We start from the raw sequence: 16,074 nt of genomic DNA on the forward strand, positions 1-16,074 counted from the left end.
GAATTTACTCATAATTTAAGAAATGTCTTCACCATGGTTAGAGAGAGAGAGAGAGAGGGAGAGAGAGAGTTCAGGCTCTCATCACAAGAGGTGTCACTCATAACTGTCTAGATAGATCTTCATTCTTGGGGAATACGGCGAAGCGGAGGTACGGGAATATGGAAGAGGATGACCGCTATAATCGTATGCATAGAATTATGGCGGTAATTCCCCTCCATACGGGAACGACTGTAAGAAGACAAGCCATCTTGATTCTCGACGAATGAACGCATTTAATTTAAATAATTGAGATATAGAAAATTACACTCTAGATACACACAAACTTTATATTTCAAATATAAGAAATACATATAAAATTACATCTTTCCTTCAAGCTTACCAACTTCATACACTTGTATAATTTTTGCCTTTTAGAATATAATACCGATAACTAAATATCGAATAAATTTACGATAGCCAAAGAGTATAAAATTAAATATTTACGATTAAAACAACAATCCTTCTGAAGAAATGTATTTTACTCAACTTAAAATTAATACTATGTTGAAATAAGATACTAAAACATTATTCTCTATTACTTAAAGAATATTTTATTTCCAAATTAATTTTTACTCAACATGAAGTTGATAGCGAATTCGTCATTTACAATAATCAATAATATAAATGCAAATGAATATATATTCTTTAATCAGTTAAACTTTCCAATACATTATAATACTGAATAGAAAAATAATATACAAAAATGTTGCAGCATGTCGAGCCTTGACTGGATTTTTACCATTAATATCTTGAACATTAAAAGTCCCAATATCCAAAAGAAAGTCTACGAACACAGACAGATGCTTACCTGTAAGAAGACGCCCTCTTGATTCTCGACGAATGAATTGATTTGCTCAAAACTTGTTCTCAATTTATACGCAATTTTGGACGTATTATCAAAGCCAAATATGCACATTCGTCTACCTACTTCTTACGTTCATTCGTCTCGTATAAGAAAGAGGTTTCTTTCCTTCTATAGATCCTCTCTGTGTCTGTGTGCGTCATCAGACAGAAAATATGCTGTAACAGCTTATGTTTTAAGAAAACACGTGGAATCTTTCTGATATACTAAGCAGAAAGGAATTTGGCTAGCTCAGCACACCTTGCTATTGAGTTTAAAATTGGCTGACTTAGAATAGAAAGGAAATGCGTTATAAATTCACATAAAAGCACAATATTTATTAAACTAATACTGTATTACAGGAATAACAATTTGCTTTAAATACAATTTACTGAAAAATTATATCCTAATAAATTTACTGAAAAATGCTATCATAATACAAGTATTAAACCATAAAAATGAAAAATAAGCTAAATATTCTTATTTATAGTATCTGAACTCAGCACGGGAGATAGTTATAGGTTTTCCTATGAGCCTAAAATATACATGCAATTTTTGGATTTGCGTACATAACAGTGATGGATAAAGCAAGTTTTTGTGTTATTATTTTTTATCGCACTTTATAATAATGTGATAACTAGGTCGAGTCCACTGTACGGCCTGGCGTTCAACGTTTCAAATAGGTCTCCTAAAACACATGCAGAATGTTAAATGAGTGTTCTCCTATATCTTCTAAAGAGAACTCTGTTAATTACAGTGGTTTTCTGATCAGGCCTTTGCTCGGAAGATAAAAAAGGGGATCTTAATTAAGGAACATATTGCTGTTAAACCATAGGTAACTATTTGACATCACTGGAATAAGCAGGATAGAAGTCAGGGAATGGTCCGTTGAGGCGCCGCTTTATCATCTGCTCACATTTCCTAATTCTCTTTTGCTCTTCACGTTTTGCCTTCTGTTTTGAATACATCTTCTTTATAAATATAACAAGACCAATAACATCAGGTGTAAGAATGGGCATCAATGCCATCACAAGGAATATTATCCCGACAGTCCCAACCGCTACGGCTGCAGGTCGATTATCCTTAGCGCTTGTCTTAAGTCTTTGAAAGGCGCCAGTGCTCTTCTTGTTCACTGTTAAATTTGATACCAGACCTTTTACATCAAGCACTGTGTTACTGGCGTGGTTTTTAAAACCGCTGCAGGTTAAATACTGACTGAATACGTATATACTTTCTTCACACATGCAGGTTTCCACATAGCTCTCAGTGGAAGCCATGTCCATTTTAATCGTGGTTGGTGACCAACTGGAAATGGAGGTCATTGTGGGCAACATAGCAGATGAATCCAACGTCAGTGAGGAAAATTCCACTATGATAGGGGTCGCTGTGGGACATATATAGGCTGTCTCAAAAAGACTAACGACGTCACAGCCTGCCACTGCAACACGAATGTCGTTTATGTAGATGACCTGGTAAGGCTCGAGTGTGCTGATTGAAACGGAAGGGTGGACATACGGTGAGGATGATAGAGAGTCTGGAAGATAAAGTCAATATTTTCAGTACAATAGCGTTGCAATAAATTGTTGTTGTGCATCAAAGAAGGCCCGTTTAAAAATAAAGTCTTTAATTTGTCATGAGTGGGGGTTGTTTGGTACCTAATTAATTATAGGTCAGACTGTCATTTGTATGTTAAGCTGCAATTTCTGGAATTAACTGCTTGTAGATCAGATTGTCATTTGTATATTGAATGACTATTTCTATAATTAATTGCTTGTGTGTCAGAATGTCATTTTATGCTAAATTGATATTTCTGGAATCAATTGCTGCTCTGATCTTTTTTTATCGATCTCTCATTTTTGTCGCGTTGTTACATACGGATTCAACAACATCTGTCACATCCGTGCAAATTCTAGAGTTAACCATTATTGCACGTAAAAGCTAGTGAAGCTCACATTTCTTATCCCTATTTTATCATAGAAAAAGGTGATATATTAATTTGGGCCTTTCTGCATAATAACATCCTTAATTCCAGCTAAATTTTATATGCATTTATATACGGATGGCATCGTAGCTGAATTCGATTTTCAGCCGTCCATGTCATTATTTAGCACAGCTATTACCACGATCGTCGGAGCAACTCGCTTTCGTTTCCGCACAATCACACCCTTAATTATTATCAGATTTCAGCCAAATATTGTATGCAGTTGGATAATGGTGGGTTCTTGCCTAGTTTGATTGTCATCTATCTGCGTCCTTATTTACCGGAGACACAATCACCAGTTTCAGACCCACCCTTTGTTGTTTCCGCTCAATAACTGCCTTTATTATTGTTTGATTTCATGCAAAATTGGAATGCCGTTTAACATTGATGAGACCCAGGCTGATTTCAATTGTCTGGCTTTTATGTAATCGTTTGAACGAGGTAAAGCTCTTGAGTATTAGACCTACCCACTATCTTCTCCACATAACAAATTCCTCGATTATTTGGATTCGAGCCATATTCGGAATAAAGTGCTTGGCCGAGTTTGATTCCCAGCATTTTCCATAAACGTTTAGCGGGTCAGTGCCCGATTTCCGCACAGTTCTCGTAGGTATTCTTGGATTTCAACAAGATTTAGTATTCAACTTGATTTGAATGAGAGTTTGGCTTAGTCTGAATTCAACTTGATTTGAATGAGAGTTTGGCTTAGTCTAAATTCAACTTTGTTTTGCAGAGTTATAGTCTTTAATTGTCAAATCACATTCTTTCGTTTCCGCACAGTAAACCCCTTAATAATTATTGAATTTTAGTCAGATTTTATAGGCAGTGATACTAATCAGGTTTCGATTTAGTTTGTCATCGGTTATAAGAGTTATAGCCCCTTATTAGAGACCCACTGATCTTCATTTACGTACGACAGTAGTATAGTGGAGTTGTTTACGGACAATGGGCAAATACATAACAGACCACCACCCCGTGGGCACGATTACGGACAGGTCTTTTCAGCACACCCTGGGCACGTTTACGGATAAGATTCATATGATGCAGTTTACGGACAAGAGAAATTTGGGTTGAATAGGAATGGAATAGGTAAGGTGACGTCACAGTAATGAAGATTGGTAACAATGTAGCAAATGGCTGACCTCAATCAGGACCAAAGAGCGGGGGGGGGGGGCGGGGGAACATAGAACGCTTGGCGGGACATAGAGATATATAATACATACAACATACAGACATAAATGGATGAACATTAATATATCACACAAAAAACTATACAACCGACTAAACAAAAATTTAGGCATGAAAGCAAATCTTCTCGAGGCATATGAGTGGCCATGAAAAGGACTTTTGGTTTTCTTATTGTAATCTCTTCTTTTCCTCCACCAGCTTCTTATTTTCTGTCCTACATTCTTCTTTTTTTTCTCCGCTTTCTCCTCCTGTTTCTCCTCCTCCTCTTTTTTCCTTTTCTTCTTTTTTTTTATTTTCTCATTCCACGCTCTCATCCTTATTCTGTCCTCTTCGTCCTCCTTTACTTTTCATCAGTTCTCTCAATTTTCCTTTCGTTTTCTTTACATTGTTAGTTTCCATCTTTGCCATGTGGATGGTATAAACACCATACTCCAACTTCATCATAAAATCCTCTACTACTCCCAGGTCATCGATTGCCTTTTGCAATATGTTCATGGCGTCTATTTGGTTTGAAGCCATCTTGTTCGTTTATTATGTCTATGATGGCGCGAATGACGGGCGCTTGACTTTATATTTGTCAAGTACGGACGTGAAGGAAAACATCCCTTATACCCCTTTCACATATTATGTACTATCCACACATACGTACTCCAACTCATACAAACCCCAAATATACTATCCACATACGGGAAGATGAAAAAAATTATAATATATTACCCACAAACCCCAATATCTACTATCCACACACTGGAAGAGGAAAAAAAAAACACAAACATACTATCCAAACAAACTTACGCTTACTAAAAAACCACAATATGTACTATCCACACAAACGTACGCGAACGCTTCCAACCCAAAATATAATATAAAAAAATCCCAAATCTACTATCCACACACCTGAAGGAGAAAAAAACACAATATCTACTATCCACACAAACGTACGCGTACTCATATAAACACACACTCTACTATCCACACAAACGTACGCGAGCTCATACAACCCCCAAAATATACTATCCACAAACCCCAATAGATACTATCCACGTAGTCTAAGAGGAAAAACAAACACAAATATACTATCCACACAAACTTACGCTAACTCATAAACCACAATATCTACTATCCACACACGCGAAGAGGAAAAAACCTAAAATATACTATCCACACAAACGTACGTTCACTCATACACAGACACAGACACACAGACACACACACACACACACACACACACACACACACACACACACACATTAGGAAAAGAGTGAGTGCTTATAATCACACTATTCACATTCACACAAATTGGCAACTTGAATAGTCTCTTTTCTAGAGTTTTGGAGTAGGTCTGAAAAGGACTGCTTTTCATTTAACTTCAGATGTATCCGGTTATGGTGACATCTCCCAGGCGGGGCCCCACAGATACAACGGCGTCTCCAATCTTGCTTCCAATTCACAGTTGTGGTTGGGAGCGCAGAGGGGGGTTGGGTTGACTGGCTTCACTCTCCCAGTCTTCACTTTGAGGGATAGTGAAGACTTCCCTCCTTCTCCTGTTCTGCACACGTGGATGCTACCTCCTTACCTGCTTAAGACGCTGAGACTCCCGCTCTTCTATCTCCAATTATTGGTCCCAGTTCTCTATTTGTTGGACCACGGGCCTCCGTGTTGGTTGTGGCTGTGGTGCTTGTCTCTGTGGAGGTGTCCTCACCATCGGCTTGACTTCACAGCTCTGTCTTTGCATCCGGTGAGGCAGGATAATGTATTTCTTTTCGTTCTCCTCTTCTTTCTTTCTCTTCTCCTCTTCTTCCTCAAGCTTGGCACTTTCCTGCATTTACTCATGGCTAGCTCATCCAGGAGGCGCCTGGCATACTCCTGGTGCATCTGAAGTTCCAAGAGTATTGCGAGTCTGCTCATCTTGAATGTTGAGGAGTCAACGATGGGTAGCCAGATTGACGAATGCTCCTTTAATATTTGTCAAGCACGGACGTGAAGAAAAACATTCCCTGATACCAAAACTTTCAAGACCCTTATTATCACCCAAAACAAACATGGAACGCGCAGACCTAAAAGAAACACTCACTTTTTACTTACAAACACTAACTACAATTAAAATTACACAGAAAATTGTTTGGACAAGCTACGGAAAAGAAGTGTTTATAGATGTATATATTTTTATTTTTTGACATAAAGCAAAAAAATGAAGTGCTTATAGACACACTTCTATTTTTTAACTTACGTACATACAATTGGCAATTGAATTAGTATCTCTTTTCTAGCGTATTGGGGTACCCCTAAAAAAAGGGCTGCTTTTGTTGACGGGGAGTTATGACAATCTTTAAGCGTCTAAGATTGCGTCCCCATCTGGTGGTAGGCTTTTCCACAACATAAGGTCTGCTTCTTCGGAAGGAGAAGTAGAACTCTTTCGTGTCTACACGGCAGCCGACAAATCCTCTGTCTGATTCCTGCTGTTGCTGTTGTTGATGTTGTTCTCTCTGCTCTCTTTCCTTTGGAAGTCTATACTTATCCGTCCATTCTTCTTTCTCCTTGTTAATTTCCTCTCTGAAGAGCACTTCTATCAGGTCTTCGGTCACTTTCAATATTCTGACATTCTTTATCTCTTCAGGCTTCGGTATCAGGCTTTGCCTGACACGGTGCAAATTCACGTAAGCTCAAACCGTGCTTCATCTTGCCTAGTCTTGAACACATCTTCATAGGAGGATGAGTCAACAATGGATGGTCAGACTGGAGACTGACTCACTTTATACAGTTCAAGCGCGGACGCGATAGAAAACATTATACAATGTTTAGAGTCGTAACACTATGATTGTTGATTAGAGGGTGAGGGATAGAGAGAAGTCAAAGAGCATGTATCAAGATAAAAATTGGAAATAAACCACACACATATTTTCAAAACACAACTTTTTTCCTCCAAATAACTAATTATTAACAATGAACCATAAAACATTTTTTCAAACGCACATACATTTTTCAAATAACAAACCATTTTTGACAAGGTTGACAACGTTGCGAAGTGAAGCTAGACTTCCACTTATGGAAGTCATTGGGCCATTGATGTACACTACGTTTCCTAGCTAAAGACAAAAGATAACCATAATGGTCATAAAACCATCTATCTACTTTGTCATCGTTTCTAGAAGAGTGACGATCAAAATAATTCACTAAATGTTCTAAAGAATATCCAAGACTGCGCTGGTGGAGAAAATACACACAATATTGTCCACACACCCTGGAATATGTTCCTTTAATTTCACATTCTTGAATCGTGTCGTCTGGGCATTTTTTCTCAAAAAGTCGATGATGTCAGGTTCGAAGGGTCTGGTACACAATGTCTTGCCATCGCGAATGACTTCGATCTTGATCACATCGAAGTGCTTAAACTCGAAAGGATTTTCCTCGAAGGTTCCGTTGAAGGCTGAATTCTTGACTATACCAATGAGTAAACGCTTGGGTAACTGTCTTTGGAACAGATGATCTTCGATCATAGATCGCTGGTTAGCGGGAATGGTGAAAGTTTTCACTTCCACGCGTCGTATCGGATACTTGACGGTCGTTCTGCTCAAAGTTTGACTGATGTCGTTTCCCACTTTAGGTAGCCCTTCCACGCTTCGCACGTAGAGTCGGGCTTCTTGGATGACTATTTTGTAAGGGCTGCTAGCAGCTATCAAATGGAAAGCGGTACTGCTTCTATTCAATCTGTGACAAACATCCATTTCGTTCAGCAAATGCTTCTCTTTCAACCACATATCCAAATGCAAACGATCCATCAGTTCTAAACTACGGCTTCAAGTTATTTTGTCTTTACGGACTTTAAACCCCACATTGGTGTCATCTAGGACATTGAACTTGCCTGGCGTGTTAGGTTTCCATACCACGCTGGCATCCAGATGAGTGTTCTTGGCCTCTGTTCCGTACGTCAAGAGATTTTCCAGGTGCGCTTGATAAGGGTAAGTATCTATGCTACTGCTGATCAGTTTGTTATTCAAGTACAAATCCACTGAGCTGAAGATTGAATGCGTGAAATTGTTGACGGGAGCTACTTTGTCATCGTATTCTAGATTGTCATTATCAGTCCCTTCGACTACTTTGACTTTCAAGTACAAGTAACTGCTATTCATATCGCTGTAATTTTTGGGCTGTCCTTTGATTTCATATTCGATGGGAGCTGCTCCTGACTCCTCGACAGAGGAAACGGGATGAAATTCGACTCATTGGGATTCTTGCATCGCCATCATACTAGATGGCTTGGCAAACAGATTCAGTTCCGACCTGGATTAGGCGTAAGACTCTCGGTGCATCATTTCTTGCGTTTTCTCTGTGTTTTTTAATAATCAAAACATCAAAGTCTCGGACAGTTCTTCTTTTTTAGTCTTTCACACATTATGAGTATGAAGGTTTCTGAAGGGGTGTTTTCATCGTATCTTTCTGCCTTGTCCTTGCTGTGGTGTCAGGGAAGCAGGAATGCCTGACTCAGCAGTGTCCAGGGCATATATAGGAGTTTCTAGACGGCCCATAATGTCTTTGCCCGTTTTCAGCAAGACATTTTTGCTTGCTCTCAAGAAAGTTTCTTTGGGATTTTTTTTGTCGATGATGACCTTTTGGAGAAATTTTAAGCCGTGCATCAAAGCGGCATCTTTCAAGGCGTGCATTCCTCGTGTCACCATAGGTTTCAAAACGGGGGCCACCGAACGAAAGACCGATTTTAACATATCTCCTATAATATGTCCTCGTTGTAAAACGACACCTCGGTACACTGGATACATGATTTACGAGTCGTTAGAGAATCGTTTTCGAAAATGGAGTTTCACCGTGACTTTCCCTTTGGTGAATGTAATATATTGTCCCAGATCTCCTTTTATAGCAATGTTGACAGTGTCAAAATACAACTTGCTGATTGGTAAATAGTGAGGATGTACAAATTCGCGGTGAACGTGATAGGTGTTTCCACCTTCCTCGTCAGTGACCATGGCAGAATCCACTTTGAAAGAAATTACACGCAGTAACGGTACGGAGATGTGTCCCACCACGTTGTACTTCACCACATCGGAGTACACAAAGATCAAATTGAGTCCTTGGTTCAGTTCTACCGGGGATTCAAAAGCCCTGTAAAAATTCATATTTGCTGTTGATCTCAGTGGTCCAGTATGTTAAGTAACCTTTATCGAAAGTATGTTTGGTTTTGCCAATACGGATCCAATCCCCAGCTGCCAACACTTCACTTTTATTGAAGACAGCCAGTGTCGGGGATCGTCGGTGACGTACCAAACAGGCCCTCAAAAACAGTCACTTCGTTGTCGAGAGTCATTTCTTGGGGGGGGGGGCACGTCCAATGCTTCAATGGTAAGACTGGTTGTACGCTTGAACCAAGTGCGGTAAGACTTCGAAGTAATTGAGAGTGTGTTGATGCGTGAAATATTTCCACATGCGTTCTTTCAAGGTGCGTTGAAAACGTTCCACGATGCTGGCTTTGGTTTCCGGATTCTCGGTGGTGAAAAAAATGAATGTCTCGTTTCTTTAATTCTTTTTGAATGCTTGGTTCAAACATTCAATGCCTTGTCGGTTTGCCATCGAAGAGGGTGATGGCCGCTTTGTTTCAACACCAGTTTTTGGGATCGCACTAACTCACTGCTCGATTTTGAAGTCAATGGTACGACCCAGGCAAATTTAGAAAAGACGTTGATGACAAAAAACAAATATTTGTATCCACGACTGTAGGTGACCAAATGAGAGACATCGGCTAAATCGTCTTGCCATTGATGATCGATGCCTCCCACTCGGGTGCGACTTCTGGAAAATTGTCGCCGAATGAGTTTGTGTAAAGTGTACGTGGCTTGTTTTTGTAACCATCATTGTACTTGAGACTTTTCAGATGGGTTTTGGCAAAACAATACAATTTCTGAACTCCTCCGTAACCTGCAGGATGGGATGGATCGTAGTAAATGGTGGCTAATACCTTCTTCATTTTCTTTCATAAGTCACCCACTCTTCGCTGATGATACTTTGGATGGGACGAAATGGTGGTTTTGAAACGGCTTTACGTGTCTGATGTGCCACGGTAGTTGAAGTCGATGGTAGTGGCGGTGGTAGAGATGGTAATGGGGTGGCTTTGGTCTTCTTTTTTCTTTCCACGCCTGGTTTCCTTTCTTTCTTTTTGACTTCTGTCGAAGAAGGAGTGTACATCATCTTTTTAACCCAAGCTTTAAATTCTTCCCGTTGGGGAGTCGGGAAGAGGTCAACAAGGACGCTGAAATCTTACTAGGAATGGGAGTTGATGACGGTGTTTGAAAGACTTCGCGTACCTCTTCTTCTTCATGCATTCGTGGCACGGCGTCTGTCTTGACAGCTGGGGGTAGTGGTGGTGATGGACTTTTCATCAGGGTCTTTAAATCTCTCAGAGTTGGCAGAGCTATTTCGTCTAAAACTTTGTTGAATTAGTTGCAGTCATTGCAATAGTTGACCGAACTTTTGCGATTTTTCTGTTTATGACAAATCTTTGCGATCCATTAACGATTGCAATTCGTGTTGTAACTGGGATATGTCAGTCCAATGAGGATTGTGAGGCAAATACGGGGTACGTTGTTCTTGCCAAAGATGGTATTCTATCCATCGTTTGTAAGGCACTAAAGCCAGTTTTCGTCCTTCCATCGGATTTAAATGGTCATGTCTGAGGTGTTTGGACTCAAAAGGTCCCTTTTATCTTCTTGGTCATTTTTATCTTGCTCCCATGAGTCCTACCAGCATTGTTCCCAATAATCCTTTCAGCAAGGGCGCTAACAACATGGGCAAGATTCCTCCGCGTTGTACCAACATCTTTTTCTTTTGACGAATGGGTATTTTGTTTTGAACCATTTGGCGAAGAACGTGACGATCTTTGGCTAAGCATTTTTCTGGTGTTTAGACAAAGGTGTCATGCCTTTTAAGACGTTCAAACAACATTGGCACACGGTATCGATGACGTCTTTGCAGGCTGTTTGAATGATTTTTTTTTTTTGCATGAGTGGAGAAGCTTTGGTCACGACGGACAACATGTTCCCATGTTTGACTAAATGTGCAGTTGTTTGGTAATCCTTGAATATTATTTTTTAAATGGAGTTTACATACTTGTCTCGGTGTTGTCCAACGTTTGATTCATAGCCAAGCTGGTATCATAAACGACATGTTATGCCACTTCAATGACTAGAGGCTCACTAAAAGTAGGTAGTGACAATGCGGAGACCATCGAGCATGTTCTAGGTAAACCGAATCTTTCCGCTCCAACTCGTAAAGTGACACACCGCAACTGATGCACTTGATTTTATTCCCTGTGCCCAAGTAAATAAATCCGGCTCTGGCTAATTTTTCGAGGGTATGTCCACTCAGATATGTAAACGATTTCCTTGGAACGTTTGGAATCGACTTTCAACGTCGCAGTATTCAGGCAAACGTACAGGGAACAAATATTCGTCTTTCACAGGTTCATTTCGATGAGGGTACGGTGAAATCCACAGGAGTTTGCTCAGTTTTGGATGACATCCTGTAGGGTGGTAGCTGCATGGTTTCACGTGGAGAATGATATTGACCATGAAAACCATAAAGTGAAAAGGTGTTCTGTAACGAGGGCATCGCTTTCTTATCAGTCATTTTAACACGCACAGAATCACTTTCCATGGTAGGTGTAGTGGTAGTAGTAGTAATCATAGCAAAGTTCCCATGATACTTTACTGCATCGCTGATGTCACAGTGTTTGACATCGCTTTCATAGCAAGGCACAGCATCGCACTCCACTTGAGCTTACCCGAACTTGAATTATGTCTGTTTAAACGTATTCATCTTTTTCGCTTGGCCTTGGTAGTTACAATGAACTGTCGGTCTTGGACGTTGTCCCTTTTTATATGCTGACCAATATAGACATGTCCGTACGGTAAAGTGAAGTGATTGGGAAGTCGCACTCGCTTCTGGTACACGATCTGATACACTTTTTCCAAAGACCAACTGACGATTTGGTGTGTGGGTAAACGTACAACCTTGTGCGGTTCGTTGGTGGTCACTTTAAAGTTTCCATCCTGTCCAGACTGCAAAGCTTCTTTCAGCACGCCAAAGTTCACCTCTCGACTGATGCGATAATTGACAGTCAATCCTTTCACTTTACACTCTGTGTGCACTTTTCCTTGTTTGTTCCGATATTCGTAGCCGTACTTTTTGGGACTGCCACTAGCAAAACTTAGAATCTTGTCGTCGGGGTGCTAGTCCGTCCGGGCTTTTAAACGGTCTCCTTCGATTTTAGGGTAACAGTAACCAAGGCGATCGATGTAGGTGCAACTGTCTGTGTCAAAGTACAGGACGCGTTCTCCTAACAGTTCTAAAACTTCGTACAATTTTAAGCGAGCATGGGCTGTCACGTAAGCCGCAATGATGACATTTCCAAATTCGTCGGCTTCTACAAAGTCCAGTTCTTCTTCGTAATTGGCTAAGATCAAATCCTCACGAAAGAAGTCCACGTGTTTCATGTATTTGGTTTTGTCGTGAATCATCTGAAAGTAGCGGGAAGATTCCGTCAAATACTCAGTCTTGGGTAAACACGGTCGCTGTACCATTTTACCCCACAAGCAATTCAACATCACTTTGACAAACGATCGCCTTCCTTCGTTTTTCTCCACGTGGTCTAAAGTGATGCCATCCTTCTACCAATATTATACTTTTCATTTATTTTGGTCTTCGGGAGTGTGGCACCAGGAATGATAGCCGCTGGCTTCTTTCTTCAGTTTTAAAAAGGCATCCACGTAGTCTGCGAAAATTCCCCTCTGAGTCTCGTCGCCCTTGTGGTATTTTTGTGTCTTTGGAAAGTGGTAAATTTCGTACACTTCTAACAGCTGGTATCCCAGGACCAGAGCTTTAAACAATTCCACGCTGACCTACGTTCCCCTCATTGTGCGTTCTTCCTGAGTGTGCTGATAAGGTCGGCATTTGTTACACGTTTCGGCACATGTACGGCTCATGGGAAACATCCGTTTTACTTGGCAATGGTGATGTGAAACGGGATAGTACAAGTCCGTGGGAGGTAAGACTTTGCACTTGATCAAATCCTTCGTATTGTCGAATGTTGTCCAGGTCGATGTGTTCTGTCATCGATTGCAGGTGCCCTGCTGGAAAGTGATACAGCGAACACATGTCCAAGTATTTGATTTTCCTCCTTTCTCCTCGCCGGCTTGGTACAGCAAACAGGTGGTATTTGTCCGTCCTCTGTACAAACTGTCACTGAGAGGGACCAGCTTGTAACTTTCTACGATGCGTTTAAACTCGGGATCGGTTTTCAAACGGTGATGTGACTCGTGTTTCCACATTTCCACCACTTGGTATCCTTGTTGTTCTAACTTCAAGCACCACTGACATGTGGCTTTGTACAAATCTTCCATGGTCCGTTGTAAAAACTGATTTTTAGTGCCACGTTGAGGGTAGCAGAGGGGACATCCGTGAAATAAGCAACCGTTAAACTCGTACACGGTCTTGGGGTTTTCTAAGTCCCAACCATCCACCAAATACGTTCCGATGGTCTTTTCGCCTCCTCCGTTGTGGGCATGTTGAATCCATTTGTTTTCCTTGTCGCACAAGTAATGTAGCCAGCGTGGGGCTTAGACCGAATATTAACTTTTGACAAAGTTCGTCGTTTGAGGGCTAATGACAGCCAGGGTGTTTTTAGGCATGAATCGTTGGCGGTATACTAAGGAACACGCTTTGGCAATGGTGCAGGCTTCTTTCAAAATATGGATCCCTCCGTGTTCCATGAATAATTCTCGAATGTAAAATGTCCACGTCGAAACGACAATACTTTAACATTTCTTCCTGAAAGTCGAAGGGGTCCAAGGCGTGAGTCTGGTACCAAGGATAGAAAGCTTCTCGTTGTTCGGTACGCATATTGTCGAGGTCGTAGTAGTACACCTCAGGAAAATCGGGTAGAATGGCGTGTTGATTGGCTTTGGTATGGAAAAAGTGTGGTAAAATGCCTTTGGCCATTTCTGTCATTTCAAACGTTTTAGGCATTCGGCTCAAAGGCATGGCCAAGTAACTTATCGAATCTTTAAACTGTACTTGTCCTACTTGCATGGAAATCATTTTGGCTCCGTTAAGAGTCACTTTCGGACTTTCGGTACTTTGTTCTGTATAGTATCTGAGAAGAAATTGCTCATCATATCCCGAGAGATTGTGAGCCATTACCGTGGCATGGCGATGACAATCTCCATAACGTTCTCTTGGCCCCACGTCTTGTTGTTGGGTCCTAAAAATATTTTTTCACGCTCTCCAGGAATCTTGCTGTAATGAAGGCAGTGACTAAAGATAGGCTCTTGAATGCTCTTCTCGTACGCTCGATGAGCCAAACAAAAATTAGAAATGTGAATCCCGGTCTCTTGCATGCATTCAAAACCGAAAAAGATGAAATTCCCTTTCTTCTGGTCATTGTCTTTCTCTTGATGCTTTGAATGGTATATTTGATTGTATCATTCGTGTTCCTAGTCCACGATTTGATGACAAATGTGACATCGTTTCTTTCCTGAACATACGTGTGCCTTGACATTATTGGTACATATGCCTTGTCCACAAGTAGGGCACAATCTTAGGAGTTGACAACCACTTTTCTGCTGTGAACATTGCGTCTGCAGATGTTGTTGATAACAGGCAGGGCTGACAAAAGTTCTCTGACAAGCAGGGCAACGCACTTGTTTTTATCCTTCGTCCAGAGAGGGTTTAGAGACCAAAATTCCTGAGCATTTCGATCCACAATGCTTGCGTTGCTCTCGATTGTTATAGCCATGGTCACATGTCTCAAATCTTTAAACTTCACCGTGTACGTGTAAGCAGTAGTTCTAAATTTTCTAGAGAAGTACTTTTCCGTCTCTCGAACATGGTATTCGTTTCGTTTTGAGGGGTTAATGGTGGTGGACTTTGGTGGGGTTTAGACTCTCTAGGTCTGGACTCTCGCTCACTCATTTCATCTTCAAAATCGTTGGCATGAATTTTAGCCAAAACTTCAGCTATTGTGCGAGCAGATAAGTCACGTTTCTGCCTCTTACTTTCTTCTCCTTTCTCCACGAAATGATGCGATCGTTTCATCTAGACTGCACAACGTCAAATGACTAGATTTTAATTGCCATGGATCCCTTTATATCCATGTCAGACCAGTGTATATATAAAGGGCCAGCGTCTTGCCTTCCAGTATTCATTTCACTCTCAAACCGATCAGAAAGATGGAAGAGCCCACACAAATCTTACTTCTGATCATAGCTTTGCGAGGTGTCATACGAAAGTTTTCTTCAGACAAGCTGTCGGACTACTCACCTCCTTTCGAGATAAAAGTCAAGATACTTGCTATATCTGTAAGAAGAAAGGGCATTGGGCTACAGAGTGTTCAGACCGTCAAAAAAGCAAGACAGGTATCGGAAGAGACAAAAGTCAAGATACATGATATCATTGTGAAGAGAACGGACATTGATCTTCAAAATGCTCTAAAAACAACAGGATCAGGAGGAAGAGAGGGGTTCGGAATAGGGAGAAGGTGTATCCTCCCAAACGTAAAAATACAGACACTTCCAGGAAGATAAAAAAGAGAAGAAAAGAAGACGAGGAGAAAGTGAGGAAGAAGAGGAGGAAAACCCCGTGAAAGTGAAGAAATTCAAAAAAACAGAGAGAATGAACAGCGACACAGAAGAAGCCTATGAATTTTTTAAAGTGTTGTTTTGTGAATTGGACTGTAAAATGTGTACCAGATTAGAACAGACAGAAAACGTGTCTCTTGGTCTTGATTTTTTAGAATAAGGACCTACACTTACGCATTCCCCCAACACACACACACAGACACACGTACATCATGGGCAAAAAAGGGGATTTTGAGTTTTAACTGATTTTGGTAAAATGAATACTATCTCTTTTCGAGAGAAGTGGGTGACCCAGAAAAGGACCGTTGGGTGTTTTTTTTATATTAAAAAAAAACAAGATCAGGAATCAGCTTTAACTGCCTTAAGCCTTTGCCACGGCCAATGCC

The 16,074-nt window shown here is 40.7% G+C and overlaps 1 protein-coding gene across 1 annotated transcript in view; it reads right to left on the reverse strand.

The window, feature by feature from the left end:
* Positions 1-1,197: 1,197 nt before the first annotated feature.
* LOC149796157 (uncharacterized) overlaps positions 1,198-16,074 on the reverse strand; it is a 35,704-nt gene continuing 20,827 nt past the window's right edge. Inside the window, exon 6 of the mRNA XM_089966095.1 lies at positions 1,198-2,414. Coding sequence (XP_089822221.1) covers positions 1,720-2,414 — 695 coding nt within the window. The 3' untranslated portion in view covers positions 1,198-1,719. The remainder of the gene's footprint in view (positions 2,415-16,074) is intronic.

Source organism: Sinohyriopsis cumingii, chromosome 7, assembly GCF_028554795.1.
Source record: "Sinohyriopsis cumingii isolate HCF-2022 chromosome 7, ASM2855479v2, whole genome shotgun sequence".
In the NCBI taxonomy this organism is placed as follows: Eukaryota; Metazoa; Mollusca; class Bivalvia; order Unionida; family Unionidae; genus Sinohyriopsis; species Sinohyriopsis cumingii.